Here is a 23,867-nt window from a genome sequence, read left to right as displayed (position 1 = left end):
TTGCTTGGACTCCTTGGCCATCCTATAGCTTTAAATGAGGAGGAAACAAGGAGGATCTGAGGGCGCCATTATCACACAGGCACATGATCGAGGCCCAGCCATGAGAGAAAGGCTGTGCTGTAATGTTTTTGTGGGTCCAGTCAGGTTCCTCATCTCTTGCACAGGCTGTTTGTGGTAGATTTTGGTTCTAGGGCACTAGACCTCACATGGCAGATTCCCACTGAGCTGCATCTGGGCAGGATGGCCATCATGTAGTACCCTTACTGCAGCTCTAGCTGTTCTGTGTTACAATGTGAGGAGGCTTTTTTCCCAGTAGGAATTCTGAGCTGGCATGTGGAGCTTCCGTCTTCTCCCCTTTCCCACTCTTTTGACTGTGCATGACCACTACCATTTTGTGTTATCAGTCGTGGTTATGTGGGGACTGTACAGGGGTGTGTTATTAAAATGATCCAGGTGAAAACCAACCTCCTTTCCCTTCTCTCTGATCAAAGAGTGGGAGAAGGACAGGGCAAACACAGACATAGTGAGGGTCAGAGCAGAGGATATGACTGCCTATTTTTAATAGCAGCCTGTATTTATATCCCTTTTTTAAGTTCCGTAGTTAAACTGATCATGGAACCACAGCTTAAAAGATGAGTTTTCTGTTACTATGCAAGAGTAATTGATAATTTTCAGTATTTATTCTTTTTTTTCAGGTTAGAAGTCGACTTTATGTAGGTAAGCTTATTTTTCATACTATTTCTTTGGAGTATTACTTTATTCCTTTTTTTTCTCCTTTAACTGTTTGGATGTTTTACCACTTAAGTTTATTTCTCTTTTCAGGAAGGGAAAAACAGCTTGCCAATAAAATTGCTGAACTAATTGATGAAAAATGCAAAATTCTTGAAAAACTCAGTGTTTGCAAAAAAGAGGTAATGGTCTTCATTTATTCTTTTAGTTGTGTCACAGAAATAGATTCAATCAAGTGAAGCATTAAACTTCTCTAAAAGTATGATGTTTTAAAGCTTATAAAGTTACTCTTAAAATGCCTTTTTCTCATGGTGCCTTTAAGAGCAATTGAAGTGTTAACTCTTAATAGAGTATATTTCACTGGAAGCAACTTTAAAATGTCTTTGGTTTATGTCGCTGGGGTGATCTAGTTGGCTTTCTTGATTTCCAGCAAGGTGCATTTGTGCATATTTACATGGTGGCTGTGTTTCAGACTAGAGCATCATAAACTAATGCTACTATTTAATAAATTCTTTACATGCATTCTGACATAAAGTAATTCTTTTGCAGTTTGAAGATTTAGAATTGTCCCTGAAGGATGGTAACATTACGAAAGAATCAACAGACACATCTTTTTTTGAGGTGAAAAGATAAATGGAAATTGTTATTTCTATAATTTAAGACAGTATTTTAGGAAAATCCTGCTCATAATAAATAGAAAAGCTCATGTTAAGAAAAGCTCCAGCAGCTAAAAACAGTGGTAAAATCTCCCAGAGAAAACCCCAAAACCCCCCAACTTAATTGTTTTGAGTTACTGAAAATTACATAAAATCAAGGCATTTAAATTAGGAGAAGTTTTTGTTAACAATTCCATTACAAATGATTGACGTAGAATAAATGGCATATTGGACAATAATTTTTTAAAAGTGAGTTGTTCCTGTTTCTAGGAGAGAGAGCAGTACATGAAATTTTTTTCCCCATCTGATCAAATATGTTTTATAGGGTACTGGATCAGAGTTGTAAAGAAAAATTATGGCCACATGTTTTATGTCCACCAAACTGAGAATATATTTGTAAAAAAGTAAATCAAATACCTAATAGGTTCTATAAAATTTGTATAACCAAAAAGCAAACACATTTGTTTCATTCTGCATGTCAGATCCTGTGGAGCTAATTCTTCCAGGCTTTTTTAACATACAAGAGTCTAGAGTACTTGATATGCTGAAATTTGTTAAATGTACTTTGCTGTCATATTTAAAACATACTTCTTTTCAAATGTAATTAATATAAAATGTTTTGTTAAATGTCAAAACAACTTGATTTAGGAAATGCATGAAAAACTGAACAAGTCAAATTTGGAACTCAACCAGGAAATAGAGAATCTGGAAAAAGAATTGGAAGAAGAAAAATCTAAGCAATCAGAAATTGATACCTTGGTAAGAATAAGTAGAATCCTGATTTTGTTACTATTAATTTAAAAAAAATTCCCACAGTAAAAAAGTCTCTGTGGAGCAGACAAACCATTGTCTGTGTATGTTTTGACACAAAAATCACATTTTCCATTTTGTCTCCCCTCATTACATTCCAATTACACTCATAAAGGAAAATATAAACTGTTTTTACTGATTTGGCAGTGGAACTTCCTCAGTTTGAAAATTAAAATAATTTTATTTTAATTGCCTAGACCTTTTCAGTCAGATGTGTCAAAGAAACTATATGACAACTAATAATTTTCAGGTGGCAGAGATTCAGGAGAGAGCAGAGTCTTTAGAGAATGAAGAAAAATCTATCCAGTCACAAATTGATGAGGTATGTCTACTCTTCATAGTTGCTGTTTTCAAACCTTTGTAATTTCTCTATTCTTCATGTAGTACTGGTTCTAATTTTTTTATGTTCAGGGTGCAGAAATAATATGTTGTGTAAACCAAAAGACTTTGTACACAGCTTAGTACTTTGGTGCGACTTGATTGAGCCAGTTTTATTTTTATATAGTGATTGGCATTTATTGAGAAGTAGTCACCTTATCTTTTCTTTGTCTTCGTAGTCCACAATACACAGGGTTGCAAAGTCACAATCAGTAAAACCTGATGTGAGGATAAATATATAGCACAGCTGGAAAACCTAAGAATAGTCCAATAATACCATCGTGGACCCACTTACATGTTTGCCTATACCATTTAAACAACATGTATTTTATTTCACTTAGGCCAAGTCAACTCTAAAAGTATATCAGATTAATACAGAGAGACTCAAGACATCTCTTCAAGATGCAGTAGATGAAAACAGCCATCTCCAGGAAAGTGAGAAACAGGTAGGTTCTGCCTAGTTATTCTTAGAAATACTGTATTGTCTTACGGTACTACATAAATATGGTTTCTCCAAGGAACTCATCCTCAACAAGCTTGTTTATACCCCTTGTGTGTTCTAGTAAGTGGAATGAGGAAGAGGACACAGTTTTTAAACTTATTTTATGTTGGAATAACTCTGTCTAGAGTAGTCCTGTTTTAAAAGAAATGTTAATAGTTTGTGGAGAAACTTGCATAGAGTTCAGTGGAAAGAGAGCATGTGATAATGAAAGCCTAATAAGAATTTTGCTGAGGCCTGGAGGAAAGCAGAAATATTTGAGCAAGTCCACAGCTATGAATCTCGACAGAGAGAAAATTCTTATGTGTTATCCAAAAAAACCAAAAGAAATTGAGAAATTGCAAAAAGCAGGCAAAAGTCTTACCTGTAATACTGCTGTAGATGTATTAGTGGAAGGTCATGTAAGTAACACAGGTAAGGAACAAAAAACCCTCAGTGCCATGGCCAGATCCCAAAGAATACTTGTTGCTCTAAAATGTTCAGCAGGTGCAGTAGTTGCCCTGTGCAACAGGCAGTTCTACAGTGAAGTTACTCATTGTCTCTTCTAACAAACAGATATTTGTTCTGAATATTTAATGTTCTGAAAAATGTTTTGGGGATGGTTTGTTGTGTTTTTATTTGGTATATTCTTATTTTCCTGACTGACTGATGATCTCTCTGGTGTCCGGGGAGTAACCTGATAGGTATCTTGCAGGGGAGGGAGTAGTGGTGGGAGTAGGAGTACAGGCCTGTTGCTTTTTAGCAGTCTTATAGAAACATGGGGAGTGCTTTAGTCCTCTCTCTGAAAACATTGAGTATATCAAACTTAGTGATTCAGGGGGAAAAAAGGTTACTGGAAACAGAAAATTTTCTGCAGGAGGAATATTTCAGTTCTGCATAACTCTGGTATCAATAAAACTTCAGCTTTTTCTCTAATTCTAGAAGGAGTACATGTTTGGAAAAAAAAGGAAGACAAATGTATTAGATGCTCTGAGTGGAGAGGCAGTATATTTGGGTGTTGTCACTGTGAGATGAAGTTGCTCGAGAATTATTTTTTTCAGGAGTCTTTTGTCTAATCTATACATCCTCTTTGTTTCTGTGAGGAGAAAGAGTCTGGTCTCAGTGCTTTATTTCAAATGTGACAGTGTTCTTATGTAACCAATTTTAAGAGGAAATACACAAAGTTTTAATAGGGAGGGATTTTCTATTTATTTTCCTTTCTGGTAATTTCTTGGGTTCAAACAGAAATAGTCCAATTATTTGTGTGTGTGGCAAGAATCTCTTTTTTTCATTTTACTAAAAAGTAATACTTAGAGAAAGGTAATAACCAAGTGTCGGCAATTACCCTACATTTCACAGGTAATCATTTTATATCAAGCAAAACTAGGGGGGAAAAAAGTCAGTAAAAACAACTGCCAGGGTTTAAGTGCCATGTTTCTAGATGAAGAAAAATGTTGTTTGTATTCCTTCCAGATAAAATAACCCAAGTATATGTAGTTCCTTAACCCTATTATTTAGAATTAATTACTACACTTTTTTGTTAACTGATCTTTGTTGCAGTTTTTAGTAATTTGAGAACATATATGTATATTGTATAAATAGAGATAATACCTGCTTTGCCTATGTGTGTTCTCTTTTCTGAGGTAGTTGCAAGCATGTGAGTTAGTTTGTTGTATTAGGATATCCATATCCCTCTTATTTTTTTCTTACTTTTTTTTTAAAGATGGAATTTCACTTAAACTCAAAGGTAACAAAGGTGTTACTTGTTCACAGAAACTTGAGTACTTTCTTCCTCTGTCCATTTGCACTAATGGAACATAATCTTCTGGCAAATCACAGTTTAAACATTATAACAGATGTGCTGTTTCAGGTTTATGATGTGTCAGAGAGAGCAATGGGCCTTTTAGGTGGCACAAGGGAACTGTTAATGAACTCCTGTGCTTTGGTGGGTTTTTTTTTCCTTCAGGAGCATTACAAATATATATTGCTTTAACTTATTGCATATCCTTGCTGTTTATTGTAATTCTTACAGGTATATAAAGACATGTAAGTTTATTTTCTCTTGGGCTTCATGAAGAAGGACTCTCTTAAAGCTTAGCTTCCCTTTGTGGATGAACATTAATGATAGAAGTAGTTGTCTGTGTGTGTCTTCTAATCCCTAAGATGTCCTTCGCATGATGCTGCAAATTCACATGTGGCTTTTGCTGCTTGCAAAGTGCAGTTGTGTGCCAAGGGGCAGTGTATGGTAATCCAATTCAAGTCATGTACCTTTTATTTTACGCCTTCTAGTTTATCTTTGATAAGTAGTGTTCAGGCTTGCTTGTCCTTTTGCACAGCAGTTCTTGTGTTTAACTATCATTTTCTGGTTTTATTTTTAGTATGACTGGCTGTTACGTTCTCATTGCTCAACCTGGTGAATCCTTTCTGTGCATTCACTGCCTTTAAGCTGATTGTCTGTTGTGCAACTTTAACCAATACTCTTTTGGCAGACTGTGAAGACAATTTTTTTGTACTTTATGCCATGTTGTAGTGTATGTTTTGTCATAACAGAAATTTCTATCAGTTCAATTTTGTTCTAACAATATAAAGACATGGTTTAATTAGTAAATATGTTACATTGGTTTTTTTAATGGGCTGGTGCATATGTGTTTTAATCCTTTTACTGTGGTAAAGTACTGTTGTGAAATTAAATTTTATTAGGGAATGTCTGCAAAATGTAACCTTGGGAGCAACCTGTCTTTTTAGTTAAGCACAATTAGTTACATACAGTTGCTGTGACTTTCATTAACAGGGAAGCTTTTTTAGAACAAAATTTAAAATTACTTTAAGACATATGGAGAAGAATTGGAGAAATAGTACAGTTTTGCAAGTCCCATGAGTTTAAATACCTGTCTAAAAAGCTCCCTGTTTTTCCTTACTTTGCTGACCTTTCCTAAGCTGAAAAGACAAAGGCACCACTTAGAAGTGTTTGTGTGCATTCGGGCAGGACTGTTCTCTGTCCATTCCCCAGTGTAGCTGTTACACAAATTACCACTATTTATATTCATTGCTATGTCACATCAAGGTTTTTAAACTGAGTGGAATCTTAACTCTATATTCTTATAAATGTTTAAAATATCATAATGACTAATGACAGTGGATAGCTGTAGCAGCTAAAGCAACTGAACAATAACATAGAAGTCTTAATTTTCAACTTTTTGACTGTCTTGTAGTCTCTGTTAATTCTTACTGATAGGTGAGAGGTTTAAATTCTGCTTATGTATAGATGGTACATGTAACAGGCTCAGTACTACTCATCCTTGGTTCTTGTTTGTAGTAAACAATCTCACTAATCTGGTATTTCCCTTTTTAGCTTTTACAAGAAGCTGAAGGATGGGGTGAACGATTTAGTGAACTCAATGAACAAAAAAAGATGTTTGAATCGTCTAAAGCAGATGTAGAAGATGTTTTGAAAAATAAAGAGAGTCAAATCAAGGTAAATTGTTACATTTAGCATTGAATCAAATTATTCAGACTGATACTAATCATTGAGTTACTGACTTCCAAGAAAGCCTGATAACTTCTCCTTATCTTAATATACATTAAGATGTTTTGAGTTTTTGTGTGCTGTCTCCATTCTCTAAGATCTTGTTTTCTGCTAAGCAAAAAAAGATTGCTTAGCAGCACAATGGAGTAGTCTGGTAGCCTGGAAAGCCAGCATGACAAATAAGGAAAAACTCTTTCAATTCTGGTAGAGTTGGATTTTTCTTTTTGTTTTTGCTTGGTTGGTTTTTTTTTCCAATTTAGATCATGAGAACTGGGTGGGGTGTGTATTCTTGCAGTTCTGTACCTTGCATACACAAGCCCTGCTAAAATCATGCATGTTTGTCTATCTGAAAATGCTTCACAAGGACATGCCTCTTGACCTGCAGATACCTGTTTTGATAGAAAAAGTAGTATCAGACATCTAGGAGAAGCCTGTATATGGGGCTCACTTAATCTACTAAGGGAACTAAGTAAAGGACAGAAATCCTGAAAAGTAATTGTAATGATAACTACATTTCCTTACTTATATTTGTTTTATTGTTTATGGGGTTTTTTATGGGCTTTTTCTTAGTCACTTACACAGTACATACTGAACATGAAAGACTGGAGTGCAGCAGTAAGAGAAGATGATGACACTGAAGACAATCACTGGGATGCAGATATAAAGGGTGAAACAGAGAATGGAGAGCACTTAGGTATGGTTTTTGTAACTTTCCAAATTAAATACTTAATAGGTGTTTTAGAAATACAGAACCAACAAACTTGCAGAAAAGCTGAAATATTAGCTTTGTATAAGTTGGGTATTTAAACTTCTCCCAATATTATTCATGTTGGATAGTTAACTGATGCTTAGACACCTCTGGAATAACAACCTATCCTACTGTTCAGCAGTGTATGGCATACATACTATGTAAAGACTCAGTGTTCAGTCTCTTGCAGAATGACTTTAGGCTGTGTGAGTATTAAGTGGTGACTCTGGCATTTTTAGGCTGAAACCTTGCTTTCATTTCTTTGCCAAGCTCCTCCCAGCACTGTGGGTCCTTGGAGCCTGATTTCTGCTGCTTTGGCCTTACACAGGAGTTATTTGTTGCAGGCAGTGTGGTAGCACCGGAATTGGATGAGTGTAGATGTGGGTCCCCTTAAACAGCAGCACAGAAGAGCCCTTCTTCCTCCTGTTTCTTGCTGCAGCTTCTTTTTACGCTGGTGCTTACTGTCCCATAGGGCACATCCCTGTAAAACTTAAAGTGTTTATTCCAGATCTTACTTTTAACATGAGTAATCTTGAGTTGTGATTGATTGGCAAACAAAGCACTACAATACAGACATATCTCCTCCCTGTCCCCTGCTTTTTTTTTATCCCCAGGGTGTGCTGTGCCTATCATGATATGTTGGGGTTGCTTTTGTAGAAAAACAAAATAATAGCAGGAAGCTCTGTCACAAACCTTTTTGTGCTTTTTATGTGACACGTTGTTCTATTCTTTCCATCAGATGATGAGCAAAAACGAACTGTAAAAAAATTGATCTATGCAGCAAAGGTATGTGATTTTAAGAAACTTGTGAATGTAAGGGGGGAAAGTAGAGGAAATATATGCAATTATGGTAATATCAGTATCAGAGTTCAGCATCTTTTAATGTTTAATTAGATATTCTTGCATGCAAAGAGTTTCTAATAATCTTAAAATGCTCTCTCTTTTTGAATTTTGATTGTAGTTAAATGCTTGTTTAAAGACCATGGAAGCAGAAAGAGATCAAATGTATTCAAAACTGTCTGATGAAAGTAAAGCTAAAGGAGAACTTACAGGTAGTTAAATGTTGTTTTACCTTTGAGATTAATAAGATGCTGCTTTTGTAAAATGGTGTTACAGGCTGTATTACTTTCCATAAAAACTGTTCACATTCATAAGTACTTGATCTTCAAAATTTCTGTTTAAGCTGCATAGCTATTTTAAGTATATTATTTTAGAGGTAAAGCAATGGAAGTTGCAAATTTTGTTGTACTGTGCTGGAATGTTCTGTAGCTATTAAGTTATAGAATCTTAAAATATGTGGGCAAAGTGTTGTTAGAAAATATATAATACCTCCTTTACATGATTTCTGGACATGAAACAATGGAGTTGTAATCTAAATTTTAAAACTATCTGTTAAAATGGTAGCTTAATTGTAGTTAGTTGGTAAAGGTTTCAAGCTCAATACTTCCTAAAATACAAAATACTGCATTTGGAGAATTGAACTTAAAAGCATCTTGCTCTGGTGTTTTTCCTTTGTTATGTGGGACATGCTGAATTATACCTTATGAAATGAAAATGCTGCCACTCTAATTAAAATTAAAACCTGTAATTAGCTATTGCTTTCATAATCATAACCAGCAGAGTAGCCATCACATTTGGATATACTGCGCCTTGTTATGTGGGTGATGAAATGCTCTGTAAGACTGAACTTGTCAGTTTCTGATAGGCCTCTAAACATACTCCTTGTGCTGATGTGTTTTCTAAATTGATTGTAGCTCTGTCCCATAAAGATACTCAAACTTACTTGAAGCATTGTTACATTTCTTGAGGTGCAGAAATAGTATATAGGAAAAAAAAGTGACTGAATTTAATTTGGAAAGATAAGTGTAGTTTGACAAATTCAGCAAGACTTTATGGAGTAAATCTGCAGGCGTGTATGATGGTGCCCATTCTATTTCTTTAGTCAAATAATTACAATAATAAGAGCCCTAAATGAAAATGTACATTGTGAATTACAAAACTGTGTTGTTCTCCAAGAAGTTTGGAGCAAAGGCTTGATCACACCCAGAGCTGTACTTTGTCACAGGTAGAGGCTGTAGTTGCTGATTTCTCATTCTGTATAATATATTGAAATAATATTAACATTATTTCTTATGCTGTTAAATCAACATAGGATCAAAGGTTTTCACAGACTTTTTGTACGCTAAAACACTGCAAAGGTGTTAGCCCAATATAATTATATATCTCTAAATTGACAGAACGCATCGAAAACCTTCAAAGTCAACAAGCTGCCTTGCAATCTGAAAATGAACGTTTTGAAAGTGAAGTTCAAAAGCTTCAGCAGAAACTTAAAGTAATGACTGAGCTTTATCAAGAGAATGAAATGAAACTACACAGGTGCTGGTTCCTCTTTTTATATTCAAAGCTTACTGTTTTATTTGAATGTAATTCTTTGGGGGACTGAAAATTATTGAAAGTTTGAATACTGCTTCTGAGTTGCAAAGACACAATTTCTTACACCTTCAGGGACATTTGTGATCACAGTAATTTTATAGAAGTTGTTTCCATGAAATAGTGGCATATTATTTTAGGATTTTTCCACAAGCAAGTACAGAAACAAGGAAGTAACAGATTTTTTATCTATGAAATAAGGTAAGTAAAGTAGGAAAGCTTGATTGATTTTTTAAAATAAATTATTGGATGATGTAATACAGATGTCAAAGTTGATGAAAGAAATCAGAAGGTACTTTAAGGTATATTTCACATAGTAAAGAGAGGTAGTAATGTCAGGAGTGATGATATATGTAAAATTAAGAGTGAAAACATAGGCAAGCTCTTGTCAATAAGCGATACAGAACCCCTGTGCATCAGGCTTTCCTCACCAGGAAAAACAGAATGTGAGGGCTGTACTACCTGCCTCATGGTCAGGATGATATCAGAAGGATGTTTAGGACTAAGAATAAAAGCTGATTGGTCCAGGGCATGTAGTAACCTTCAGAACTGTGTGTGTACTGGGTAGGGTGCGATCAGGGTGCATCATTGTAGGGCATGATGGTAAAATCACAGTTTTAGTAGCCAGAAATTATTTCTTCAAAGGGAAGACATAATCTTGAAGGCATCAAGAGAATCATCACAAGACTAGATCTTGTACTGAGCAGTATGCTGGATCTTTTAAAAGTATTACTTTCAGTACTTTCCTCTGTGATATCTATATTTCTGTAGATATTTAGCATCTTTGTACATACAAAAAATCCTAGAAATCCACTAACATTTGATTTTTAAAAAAGTTCAGAGAGATAGTGGGAAGGAACCCGTTGAAAAGAAGATATAATAAACAGTTGGAAAGGAAATATGTTTGCAGACTGTGTGGATGATACTTAAGAATACTCAGTAAAGCTCAGAACAAGTGTGCTGCTTACCAAAGAATTTTCTAAAAGCCAGAAATAAGAGGGGAGGACCTGGTGTGGTAAGAGAGCAGTACAGAAGAGGCTACTGGTGTCAAAAGGGTCTGTTTAAAAAGGGGAAATAGAGAAGTAGGAAATGAAGACTGTAGAAAACAAGTTTAAATCGTGTTCACAAGATCCATGATTTAGACAACTTGATTGCTAAGAATTTTGTTTACGGGAAAATGGCCAGTTTATCCTTTTAGGGCTGTGTGCACCAGTGGCATCTGTGTTCTTCAGAATTACCTTGTCCATAATCTTGAGTGGTCTTGAGTATGGATTTTCTCTTTTGTAGTGCCCAATGAGGCATAGAAAAAGAGGGACATAGAAAGACTTCTTTTTTAAAAAAACCAAAACAGCAAGTAACAACCTTTTTTTTTCCCCTCCAGAAAATTATTTTTAAAAAGGACCAGAACAAATTGCTGACCATTAGTGTAGTTTGGGTTTTAGGTGTTTTTTATTTGTGGCTGCTTTCAAAATTGTTGAAACACAATTAACCACAGTTTTTGAATTTTTTTTAAAGGAAGCTGACAGTAGAAGAGAGAGAACGTCTACAGAAGGAAGAAAAGCTTTCTAAAGTAGATGAAAAAATCAATCATGCTGCTGAAGAACTAAACAGCTACAGGTAATTTCAGATTTTAGTTGCTGTAAGAGATATGTGAAAGGATATCCTTTATACTGGAAACATCACAAACCTCTGAAAAGTTGCGAGATATTGGGGGTTTGGATTTGTTCTTCTGTTTACGTTCCCGTTTGCACGAATCTAAGGGCCTAGAATTTCTGCTGCTACTAAGATTTGTAGGTATCCGATGACCCTAAGTGACAATACTGTCTTTTGGATAAAAAAATCTTGAGACTACCATTGTGTTTGCTGTATTTAAAATTACTTTTCTGCACATTTTATTACAATGTCATAAATCTTCATTTTGTTACAGAGAGCGAGCAAAGGATCTTGAAGAAGAGCTTGAAAGAACCATTCGCTCTTATGAGAATCAGGTGTGTGCTCTGTGCTGAGTAGGAGGGATGTTGCTGCAACTGAAACACTGTACTTGGCTTGGTTTTGTTGGGTGTTTCTTTTTGCCTCCCCCTTCCTCTTCTTAATGTCATCTGGTTTTCACTGACATGATTTCACCAGATAACTATTAAAAAGTTAAATTTGAAGTTTGTGTGTCGTTATAAATTATCCACACATATTAAATTTCTAAATAAGAGCATATAATCCTAAATTTCCTTTTTTTAGATGAATAATGAAACTCTCTTTCACAGATTGCTTCACATGAGAAAAAAGCTCATGATAATTGGGTAAGTTCCAAATACTGATTATTCTGAACTTTGTGCATCTTCATTTTTCATTATTTGAATAGCTTTCTTTATTACTTTTTTTGTTTCCTACTGAAAACAGATAATCACAATTATCTCTAACCTATCACTTTTAAACATACAGATTTATTGCAGAAATACACAAAAGCATGTTAAAAATACTTCTGTTATATAAAGTAGTTTGAATAATTAAGCTGGATACTTACGAGCACAGTAGAATGACAGTCTAATATTATTTGTTATAGCAGTAAATCTGCTGGAAGAACATGACAGCATATAAAAAATATGTGACATTTCGCTAATAATAAAAGCTTTTAGCCTCCTTTCAATGCCATTTTGATATTTCCCTGGATGTACTTCACTTCCTTTGTCTACTAATAGAAGATACTATGTCCTGTGAGAACAGTATGTTCCATTGACAGCTTCCTAAGAGTGTTTCTACAAAATCCATTTTTACCTTTATTTTTCCAAACCGGAAACTTTAAAATATCTCCTGACTAATAATACATTATTTAGTTTCACAAAATTATCTGTCTAAGGTAAAATCCTGCTAAAAGCTATAGTGCTTTGTGGTCATAATTCTAGAGTTTTTAACCATTTGTTTTTAAAATAAAACTTCCTTACATAGAATTTGAGACTTTAAATCTTGTGTAAATGCTTCAAAAAAGCAACTACAGCCAATGAACTTTTATTTCTGAATTCAGGTTTAAGAACCTGCAGGAAAGCCTTACCATTCCTCAGAAGTTTGGGTTGTAGAGCTGCTAATATCATTTGCTGATGTACATGAGGCTCCATAAACTAGTCATGTCTTGTGAAAATACAGTCCATGCACTTCACATAGAATGTCTTCGATCTGGGAAGTGTCACATTTTAATCAGTAAATTGAAGCATCTCATGATCTGATTTCTGTCCTTCCCCAAAGCTGACAGCCCGAGCAGCTGAAAGACACCTCAATGATATAAAGAAAGAAAATGCACATAACAGACAAAAGTAAGTGCAGTCCTGATCTACCTCAAAAGAAATGCAGTTTGGCATGTGAGCATGTTTTGGATTTGTGCAATTTGATGTTTTCTAGACCTGTGTTAGTGAACTGTGGCCCAAACAGGGCAGAGAGATCACAGCATTCCATTCAAGTTCTGAAAAAAAGGGAGTCATTTGAGCTTTCCTGTAATTATGAAATGCAAGAAAGTAAGAACTTAGGAAGTATGTGTTACCTAATGATTTTACAGCTTATCTCAGAAGTTAATACTGGGCTAACAGATCAAGTGGTAGTAGTTGAGAGGAACCTCTAGGTGTGAGGGTAACTAATACTTGGAATGCAATTAGAGTGATGTCATACTAGGAGTGTGACATCTAAAATGCCACTTCAACTTCTGAATTACAGTTTAAATACAGCAACATAGAGAAATACTTTCAGGCATTTTTAAGTTAAGAGTTCTGACATCCTTTGTCTTTTTTCTTTGTATTTATTGATTAAAATACCTTGCGACATTAACCAGTTAAGTAGAAAGCCTAGCTGTAAATAGTGTGGTCTGGTGAAGTTTTTGTACTTTTTGGTCATTTACTACTTACTTGATGTTTATTTGCAGATTAACTGAAGCAGAATTTAAACTTGAACTTTTAGAAAAAGATCCTTACGCTCTTGATGTTCCAATTAGACCATTTGTCAGAGGTACAGTATTGAATTGTAAAATAGAGCCTCATTTTTTTGGTTTATGGTTTTGTTTCCCAAGACCACACATATGTAATTTTTTGAAAACTATCTTGGCCATGTGTATATACAAATACCAGTCATTTTAAAGATAATGGGGCCAGAAGTGACTCTAGGTTATGTCTCAAGTATTTTATTGAAATTTAAGAGCATTTTTAGTATTGATGGGACTAGACTTGAGAATATGTTACATGTGGTAATTATAGCACAATTTTCATTTCACTTACACACTTTAGTTTTTAACTTCACTTGAGAAGTTACTTATACAGTTTGCTAAACTAAGTATTGTGAACTTGAGTATTTTGTTTTAACTGTTCCAGAGCATTCCCCATATGGACCCTCACCAATGGGCCGGCCTTCATCTGAAACAAGAGCTTTTCTTTCCCCTCCAACTTTATTGGAGGGTCCTTTAAGGCTTTCACCTATGCTTCCAGGTGGAGGAGGAGGAAGAGGTACAATTCTTAAACTTGAAACTTTATCTATTCTGGTTTCTCTCTCCTCTCCTGTCAACCTGTCACACCTTTTCCTCTTACTGGTCACAAAAAGTATTAAAACAACCAACTCAACATAAACAGTTAATTGGACAAACTCTTCCTGTTTTTCAACTTGCGTCTAAAGCTGTTGAATACATACAATGGAAAATCTATTTGTTACTAGCGAGTTGGTCAGTGAATTTGCTTTAGAAGCATAAATTAAGAAAAGTGAAAAGCCAAACTTAATCAGTTGTTTTTTATTTCTTGGACAAATGGAGTTCTGCTGAAATAAACATGATTTTAAAATGAACAGGAGTCAATTAGTTTTCTGTAGAAATAATGCTGCCACTGCCGTCTCATTGATCTATAGTCAGAGATGGTTGTCAAAAACATGAGGCAGTTTTATTGGGGGTAGTGATACTAGAAAGTTACTGATTCAGTAAATTGTCTCCCTTCCCTTTGTTCTTAATTTGAAGCAGTCATCATACAGCAAGAACATTTCTTCCCTAGTGATAGAAGGGACCAGGAAGGTCCTGTGTAAGGAGTACAATTCAGAAATTGAGGAGTAGGTGAAAGCAAGCTGGGTGTCATGGGTTGCAAAAACACTGTTCATTCATATTTTTGATCTTGATGGAAACAGGGTAAATAAATGCCAGAGTGGAGTTCAGCATGTGTTACAGGTAATAAACAAGCTGCTATTTAATTTACTACTACCATTACACCCATTGAAGCCTGTACTTAATTAATGGGAAATATGCCTCTTCTGTAAGGATTTCAATAATCAATACTGATTTTTAAAAGACTGGAATGGACTATTTATTTACTTTAATTCTTTGTAAAAACATCCAGGTGCTTATGAAAGTTGATTCATTTTTTAAGTCAGAAAGGTTTGAGATTGAACGTTCAACTTACCTATACCACACACAAGCAAAACTATACTTGACCATGTATTTGTATAGAGACAGTGGGTAATGAAACTGATCTGCCCAATTTATCAGCTCTTGCTGATGAGAAATAGTTAATACTGGATTTCAGGATGCAGCAAGGAAAGAGACCATGCACAGGTGAAACTGCTGCCCAGTTCCCAGTGGAGCACTAATGTAACTCAGGCCGTTTGAACAAATGATGTGTTTATTGCCAGCTACAGAGCAGTCACAGTACTCATCTGACAGTGCACAAGACACACAATGGCTTCAAATTGTAGGTTGAATTTTAGCATTGAGAATTAGAGAATAATACCAGAATTGAGTATTTCTCTCATTTTTTCAGACCCAGTCTATTTTACAGGAAGCTTGAAATTTAAAATCACTCATTTTTAGTTTTTATTGCACTTGGTTATATGTTGACCTGGTCTTATCTTTTTTTTTCGGTTGGTTGGGTTTTTTTCCTTGAATAACGAATTAGAACCAGAAGAATATTGAATGTAATGTGAGTATTTTACAATACTGGTATTAACTCTCAATGTGCTAATTTTTAGTTTGATAAGCAGCAGGTTTTTATCACTGAAAAGAAGATTAATTGTGAGGATACTGGTTTCTGATGTGAGTGAACCAAAACCTACAAAATTACTAGTTTTTTTAAAATCATTGCAGGTCCTCTAGATTGGTGCTTATTGAACTCAGACTTCATTGCAAACTTTTAAACCCTTCTAGTAGACATAACTGATCATCAGCAAACAGCTGGAGAGTCCTGTGGAGCCATGTGCCTCTCATGTCTTGACAGTGTTCACATTCCATGATTTATTTTACTATTTTCAGACTTAATGAAGAAAGCCATAATAGAGGATTTAAAATACCTGGGTAAATAACTATCTGATTTCTTTGAATAGGATCCAGAGGACCATCTGCCATGTATGAAACTGGTAGCGAAAGAGGAGAGCTGAGTTCCGATAGATTAACTGATCCCCACAGGCCACCATCAGATACTGGATCCTTGTCTCCTCCTTGGGACAGAGAACACAGGATAATTCTGCCTCCCCCAGGTATAAAACTTCTTGGTTACTGTATCCATGGAAAAATGGAGTTACTGACTTGCAGTATATATATTTAAGTATTTTTCTTAAAAATATGAAATACTTTCTCACACCTGCATGTGCAACTGCCCGGGAGGGGTTTTTTAATAGTCTTTTTTTTGTCCTTTTTCAGCAGTGCGGTTCACTTGCACTTCTTCTGTGCTCTTTTAAGCATATATTGGTGTTAGCAGGGTTCAGTCAACTCTTGGTTTCATCAATTTACTGGGAGTTTACTTAGTACATCAGAAGACCTCTCTGGGCTGGATAGTTAATAAGAGATCTGGGAAGTAAAAAGTCTTAATTTATTTGAATAAATAAATAGAAATAAGGTAATGTTGAAAACCAATGTTTTTAAAAGAAAACATTTATATTAATAGTACAGGAGTACCATGTTACAGTCATCCCTGTCTGGCACATATTTTCCTGTTGATACTGTCTCTGATGATTAACAGCAACAAAATCAGTCTTCATGCTCATCTCACTTCAGCTGAACATCTCTGTTGTGCTTTACCATTCAGCGAAGGCAGAGATGAGTCAAAGAGGAGTCTACTGATATTTCTCAAGTGAAAACTTGGGCAGGGAGGCCGTCTTTCCTGTGATAAAGAAGCAAAAATGTTACAAGTTTAGAAAAAATAAAAATCTAGGTAGTGTACACAGATTTAAGTACCTCAATTATTGGATGGAGCAAGCAATATTGTAGTTGCTACTCATCTGTGTGCAAGCCTGATGATAAAAGTCAGTCTGCTCAGCGTGCAGTTTCTCATTTGCCAGATCTGATCTGTTGACAGGATACTGCAGGGAGGTAATCTTGTTTCCTTGACTTGAGCTGTGTTCTTAAACCATCTTTGCACTTGGATCTCACTGATTCAGTTTGTGTGGGAGCTGCATGATTGATTGGTAGATCTGATGTCAGCAAATTGGTGGAAACACAGCACAACAAAACATAATGGTACACAGCAGTCTTACTGAAGAATGGCTTAAAACATAAAGTGTCTTATTTTACTTTTGACCTTCTTTGCTATGGTGAATGTTTGTTTCAAGTCCCCACTGTTTATAGCATAGGGAGTCGTAACTTTGAAAATTCTGCTGTATATTAAACCAAAAATCAACAAACTCTCTTTTGCAGCTCCTTAGAAACCAAAGCTATTATATGTAGTTGGTGGGATTCCTGTGTTTGGGTTATTAAAGATTTTTTTCTCACCCTGATAAATAGACACAAGAGACAGTTGCTGGTCTAAAATTGTGTGGAATAGGAGAAATAAATCTTTACTGACCTGTGTCATGATTTTTTTTCAATGATAGGTGAGCCTTATGCTGACCCAGTTCTTCCTCCTCGAAGACAAGAAAGATTCTTCCCTAATCCTCCAAATACTGGACGACTTTCTGGACCAGCAGAACTACGAACTTACAGTATGCAGTCTTTTGATAAAACAGGTGGGAATTGCTTCCATGATACTGTCAAATGGAGAATCTCAGTGTAAGCTGACTGTGTGTGTAAGCCATGGCAAGAGGACTGCTTTATAGCTACCACAGGTCTGCAGTTCCCTTGTGTAAGAACTGCCGGCCTCAATGCAATCTTTCCCTATTGCCAGTAGCCCTTCCTGCTGCCAGGTGGATGGGGTTCTGTCAATGATAGTCATGAGGTATTTTTTTGGTGCACCTTCAGTGTTCTGTATGTTAACCATTCAGGATTGGCTTTGGGTCAATTTTGACCCCTCCCATGAGGCTCCCCCAGCATTAAATATCACCAACTACAAAATACTTGTATTTCCTTGACACATTGAGTAAAGTTAGAAATAGATAGAATCACTAAGAGTGAAAGAAAAATGGCAAACTTTTCAAGTTTGGCACATGAAAGTAGGTCCTGAGGCCTCTTGCTTTGAATTGTTGACCATACTGGCAGCTTTTTGTAGTTCATAGTGCAGTTGCCCCCAGCTTAATCACACCTTTCACTGACCCAAGTACCACTAGTTTTGAATTGGCCAGTTACGTGCATTCTCATTTGTGACACTTAGCAACTGCCAGTTGCAAAGTTTTGGTGACTGAAACAGTTTTAAGAGCTTAAAACTTATTAAGCAGTTTCCATCCTTATGTAATGCCTGGTAAGTCACATGTATCTGATTCGTCAGTGAGGTGTAGCCATTAAACTCGCAACAGAAACTTCACTACCCAGGTACTCAGTTACTGACAGGATTAGTCGTGAGTTACCATCTTTGTTGCACCATTTTTGGCAGTAGGAGAGAGAACCTTACTTACTTGGTGTCAATTGTGAGAACTGGGAATGCTGAATTTAGTTTCAGGTTGAAAGTTCAGGTTTTACAGTGAATTGTTCTGTACTGGAAGACAATGCTGTCCTGTGGAGCTACTCACCCTCCTCTTCCCGTCTCCTTTATGTTTCACTTCTGGTTTCTAATACTTTGTGTTCTGCTGAGGTCTTTCTTTTAGCACCTGGATGCTGAGTGAAGGACAGGAGAGGTGCTCTGTCTTTGCACTTACTTATTGAATCCATTTTTACCTGTTTCTTCAGTTGCTGCCAAGCAACAATCAGTTTTTTTAAGCGATGTTTTTGGGCAATTCAAAACCTCTTTAATGGAAACAGGGGTTTGGATAACTTTGCTGACAGAATTTTTCAGGTCATTAAGCATGTGCGAATGTTGCTTTTTAGAGACATAATTTCACTAGACTTGGGTGAGTATTTGTAAAAAAAAAAGAAAAATGCCTTCAGTTAAAAAACAAACCAACCAACCAAAACCCAGCCCAGCCCATCCAGCACATACCATCTTGACTTCAGAACAGCAATGTGTCTCACAGTATGGAAATCTAGGCCCCAACTCTAAAGAGAGAATGAGTTACACTTACTTAGGAAGATGATTAAAATGTTGTTTTAAGTTAACAAAGTAATATGTGTTTTCTTGAATGGAGTAGCAAACTATCTACAAACTTTCCACTTGAGGAGGTACCTGGAGCAGGAAACTACTTTATAGAAAGAAGAGTTAAAGGTTGACAGAGTTTGTGAGCAACTTCACAAGGACTTAAATTAAAAAGTGTTATGCAACCTAAGTGTCAAGGTATGAATATTTTGTGTGACATAAGAAGTTGAAATGGTTCATATGGTTAAGTAACAATATCATCAACAAAGGCAGGGCCTGCTTGAAATGACAAGTAATTTAGATTTTTTTGAAAATATCTATCTGTTCATTGAGGAAAGAGCGTTGTTTGCTTTCAAGGAGTAGCAATACAACATGTGCATGAAAATTCTGTTACTAGTTAGAAGTATTGTTTTGATCTTGCATTTTTTAGTATAATCATCTCTATTCAAGCCAAACTATAAGAAAGCAGTATTTTTCAAATCTTTAGGGCTGGGGTTTTTTTGGGGTTTTGGTTGGTTGGTTGGGGTTTTTTTCAAGAAAGTGCATTTAGTGTATCTAGTTAGTACATTTATATCCTACTCTCTGATTATTCCCTTTAATAATTTTCTCCAGTTGTTACTGAAAATACTTGTTCTTGAAGAAGTATAAAAATAAAAACATTGAATTTCCTATTTATCTCAAGTTATAAAGTGAGTATAGCAAATGAGAGGATGATTATTGTTATTTCTGAGTGCTGATGTAGTTCTGAAAGTTTCCTTGATATTTTGCAGCCCTGGAGGGAATTTTTTTTTGTCAGACTTTGATAAGATTGGTGTTGAGCTCTATGCCAAGAGTGTATCATAGTGCAGCCATTCCCCCAGAGTGGGACTTACCAAAGAAAAAAATTATTAGTAGGAGAGAGCAGGGGAAGTGGAATGCTACAGTAATGCTAAGATGTATTGCTAGGAGAAGGCACTTGTAACTTCTTAAAAAAACCTTATTTGGACACAATAAACTTGGTAAAAGCTGCAGGTCTGAGTTGGAGAAAATAATCAGGCAAAATGTGGTTCCTCACTTGTCCTTGAGTCTGCCTGCACAGCAGGTGCTTGGTACAGCGCTATTTTTGTTGTTGTTTTTGTTGCCTGTATATCCTCATTTCAGAAGAAAGTGATGAAATCAGTGTTGGAGAGAAAGGTCAGCACTGAGTAACTTATTTAACTTTTGTGTGCAGATGGACAAACATCTTCAGAACACAGTCCACGAACAGAACCAAGTGGAGATGGGATGAAGGATCATTCTAACGTAAGTACCTTAAGTGAATCTTGAGTAAAAGACGCTTTAATTTTCTGTAAAATGTTTAAAAACATTTATCTTTAGTCCATTGGTCATGTTATGTTGCACCGTGCAGTCCAAATTATAAAATTATATGTATACTTTTATCACAACACTTAGTGACTTGGGAATTAATTTTGATGTATTACTAATATCATTCTTGTTGATGGTCAGTGCTCACAGATAGCCTTGCTCAGGATTATGCTGCAGTTTAAGCAAAGTTGGAACTAGCTTTAAGCTAGTGTCAGTTACAGCCTACTTGACAGTGGCCTGATGGGATTGGGGATGTTCCCCTTCCCTGAGCTAACTTCCCTGGTGTCATTGTGTTGCAGACCTCGCTCCCTGATCAGTCCCGGGCGCCGGAAAGTGAAGCTGTCAGTTCAGGGTTTGGGCCCCCACCTTTCCCTCCAGTCAGACCTCCGTTGATGCCTGTGGATCCTAGAGCACCACCAGCACCTTTCATGAGACGAGGACCTCCTTTTCCTCCCCCTCCTCCTGCTGGCATGTACGGGCCACGGGACTCTTTTCCAGTACGAGACTTCGGGCCTCCACGCCCCCCATTGCCAAGTACGTGGTGTTTGTAAGCATTTACTTCAAGCTGATGAACATGAGTGCTTTGTGCAGGTAGTGAGTTACTACACTGGGTGAACATGTACATCTGTATTTGCACACATGACTTCTTGATTCAGCTAATGGGGAGCATCTTTTCTGATTAAGGTTAATTGTGTTGTACACTTCCTTTTTCACAACAGCTCATCTTGATGTTTTTACAAATACTAGCTTTGGCTGGAAAATACATCTACACATCATGTGCAGCATTTAAGGATTCTTTTTTGGTGTATGAAAGGAAGTAGCTGGCTACCTCCTATGAAGTTGTATCTTAACATTTTGTCCTGTAGCTCTGAGGCATGCTAGTGTCCATGCAAAGGGACATACCCAAACCAACTGTTTTCCTTAGCATTTGCATGAGTGGAGCAAGATGTAAATATGAGACTACAGGGCTTCCTTCTGCCTCCTGCTGTTTTCAGAGTAATCAATGAAGAACTAAGCCATTTATCTTCCAAAATACGTGTAAGGTGTGGCAGGCAAGGGCTGCCACAGACTGAAGGGGATGTTGGCAGCAGCAGCCCATTAGCAGGCACTGACTGGCTGCTGCTGTGAGTCTGCAGTTAACTACTGAGAAAAGTGATAGTGTGGTGCTCCTCCTTCTTGGCACCTCAGTCTCTTCAGAGCATAACATGTTGTGACTAGGTAGGTAGGTAGGCAGGCCTAGCTGAGCAGTAAGAGCTGGGGCAAGAGGAGCAGGTGTGTGTTTACTGTTGTGATTAATATTAACTGAACTATTCTGACTCTCTCACAGTAAGAAATCCATTTCCAATGAGACCTTATCCTCACTATCCACCTCAACGACCTGGATTTTTGCCTCCACCACCTCCTCCTGAAAATAGAGTTGAACCACCTCAGTCAAATCCATCAGCTGTAGACCAACCAGAACCACCACAGCAGGAGACTTGACAATCACTGGGGGAATGTGCTGAACCATTTCTGTGCTCTCTTAATGCCATTTTTTCTTATGTTAAGTAACCATGGTTACTTAGGTATATAAACTACTTTGCTCAAATTGAAGCTTAATAGAAAAAATTCTCAGGATAGTACTTTGTAAATAAAGAGTAACTATGAATACTGTGAATAAGTGATTTCCACTGTACAATAGTTGTTTTAAATTAAGTATTTCTAACTTGCAGAGGTGTATAAAATTAAATCCTGTGAACTGTATTGTAAAAGTGCAGCTGCTTTGCCCTTGTTGAGCTGTACAGGGAATCTCTCTGCATGCCAAAAGTCATGCTTGCTGCTTTATGGCTATGATGTAAAAACAAATAGAAACAGTTAATAAAAGTCTACAGAAAATGAAAGCAATGTCACTGGTAAAATGGTATAATAGAAGTAGTTGAAGAGGAATCACCATCATGGTCCCCTACAGTCTCATTAATGACCTTGTAGGTGATCTTTCAGCTGTCAAGAGCTTTACAAAGTGGCAGTCGTCCTACCTCCACATGGGGAGGGAAGGGGAAGTGGAATGCTGAGCAACTCTCACATTACTCCTCAAAAGCTGGAGTGACATATTGTTTTGTTGAAGATGTGTACGGGAGGTTTTTATGCCCTGGGAGAAAGGAGTCATGGCTAAGAAGTGCTCCAGCACCCCCTGCCCCTGCCTCTAAAGACATGGCTGCAGCCAACTCGTATTAGGGGAGGTTTTACTGTTTCAAGATTAATTTCGTTTATTAGTCTTCAGATTTTACCAGTAGCGTTTGGGAAGCTGGGCAGGACAAAAGTACAAGAATGAAGGGCCAAACTGCAGCATTAGTAATTTGTGTCTATAAAAGGATTTGGTGTGTCACCTTGCTCACCCTTTCGTGTGAGGTTCCCGTTTGCTGCTTCTCTTGCAGGAATGGTTGTCACAGCAGGCACAGTGCACTTACCTGCAAGCAGGGCCCAGCCTGTCCAGGGCCATGCTGGGCCTGGACAGAGCACAGTTCTGTTTTTACTGATGACTGTACAATCTAAAGACTTCTGGTAGAAGCTGTTGGCTGTTCTGACAGTTCGACTTCAACTTGAAAACAGTGTAAGGACTCATTGCAGTAATTTGCTAAGGGACCCTTTAAGATAAAGAAGCAAACTGGTTTTAGCAAGCCCCCCCTTCAAGTAGCAGTTCGACCACCAGCCCCCATTCTCTGCATGTACACAGACAACTGTTTCACCCATTAGTATAAATAAATGCAGCCACCACACCCCATAATTAGAGGTTGCTAAAAAAACCTCCAGCCCACTTTTTTTTTGTAATTGCTTAGGTTGTCTGCCAAGGAAGCCTTTTCTTTTGCAGCTGAGTACTCCTCCTACCATTATTCGAACATTGGCTTCTTTCAGTTGCAGAACTTTCATAGCTCATTCCTGCAGTTTCTTCATCCTCCTTTCTACTTATCATAGAATCAATTGGGTTGGAAAAGACCTCCAAGATCATCAAGTCCAACCCTTGGTCCAACTTCAGTCCATTTACTAGATATAGTTTAGGCCTCAAAGGTAAGATAAGCCTTTGTACTCAAGCGATTCAATGACAAATTCTGATGACATTTTTAAGCATCATCCATGTTAAATTAACAACTTAGTATAATTTGGTTGTTGAATCATTTTTAGCCAATTAGTTGTTGCTCTTAAGTTTGCCTGAAAGACTTCACCAGGACTCTAAAAGCAATTACTGGGTTTTACCCTTACCCATGTCATCAGCCCTAGGAACAACCAGAATTGCCAACTAGAAGGCTTACCCAAGCACAGAGAACCAGGGGATAACATAGTCCTGGGCTGATAACACTACCATAACCCTTTCTCATTGTTTCCCCAACTCCCCTGAGGGTGTCCAAAAACTACT

The 23,867-nt window shown here is 36.8% G+C and overlaps 1 protein-coding gene across 7 annotated transcripts in view; it reads left to right on the top strand.

The window, feature by feature from the left end:
• MIA2 (MIA SH3 domain ER export factor 2) overlaps window positions 1–22,389 on the top strand; it is a 35,495-nt gene extending 13,106 nt beyond the window's left edge. For 2 of the 7 annotated variants that reach the window (XM_071557880.1, XM_071557879.1), the window contains 22 exons: window positions 696–717; window positions 823–911; window positions 1,279–1,350; window positions 2,034–2,144; window positions 2,446–2,517; window positions 2,915–3,019; window positions 6,404–6,526; window positions 7,148–7,271; window positions 8,065–8,111; window positions 8,287–8,377; window positions 9,563–9,701; window positions 11,271–11,372; window positions 11,683–11,743; window positions 12,014–12,049; window positions 12,990–13,057; window positions 13,657–13,739; window positions 14,099–14,230; window positions 16,080–16,232; window positions 17,565–17,696; window positions 20,343–20,413; window positions 20,776–21,010; window positions 21,804–22,389. In XM_071557880.1, the coding sequence (XP_071413981.1) occupies window positions 696–717; window positions 823–911; window positions 1,279–1,350; window positions 2,034–2,144; window positions 2,446–2,517; window positions 2,915–3,019; window positions 6,404–6,526; window positions 7,148–7,271; window positions 8,065–8,111; window positions 8,287–8,377; window positions 9,563–9,701; window positions 11,271–11,372; window positions 11,683–11,743; window positions 12,014–12,049; window positions 12,990–13,057; window positions 13,657–13,739; window positions 14,099–14,230; window positions 16,080–16,232; window positions 17,565–17,696; window positions 20,343–20,413; window positions 20,776–21,010; window positions 21,804–21,958 (2,223 nt within the window). In that variant the 3' untranslated portion in view covers window positions 21,959–22,389. The remainder of the gene's footprint in view (window positions 1–695; window positions 718–822; window positions 912–1,278; window positions 1,351–2,033; window positions 2,145–2,445; window positions 2,518–2,914; window positions 3,020–6,403; window positions 6,527–7,147; window positions 7,272–8,064; window positions 8,112–8,286; window positions 8,378–9,562; window positions 9,702–11,270; window positions 11,373–11,682; window positions 11,744–12,013; window positions 12,050–12,989; window positions 13,058–13,656; window positions 13,740–14,098; window positions 14,231–16,079; window positions 16,233–17,564; window positions 17,697–20,342; window positions 20,414–20,775; window positions 21,011–21,803) is intronic. The other 5 variants (XM_071557882.1, XM_071557881.1, XM_071557883.1 and 2 more) reach the window with 3 other exon arrangements.
• The last annotated feature ends 1,478 nt before the right edge of the window (window positions 22,390–23,867 follow it).

Source organism: Pithys albifrons, chromosome 6, assembly GCF_047495875.1.
Source record: "Pithys albifrons albifrons isolate INPA30051 chromosome 6, PitAlb_v1, whole genome shotgun sequence".
NCBI lineage: Eukaryota > Metazoa > Chordata > Aves > Passeriformes > Thamnophilidae > Pithys > Pithys albifrons.
Note: the sequence above shows the minus strand (reverse complement) of the source record. Positions and strands in the feature narration are given on the sequence as shown.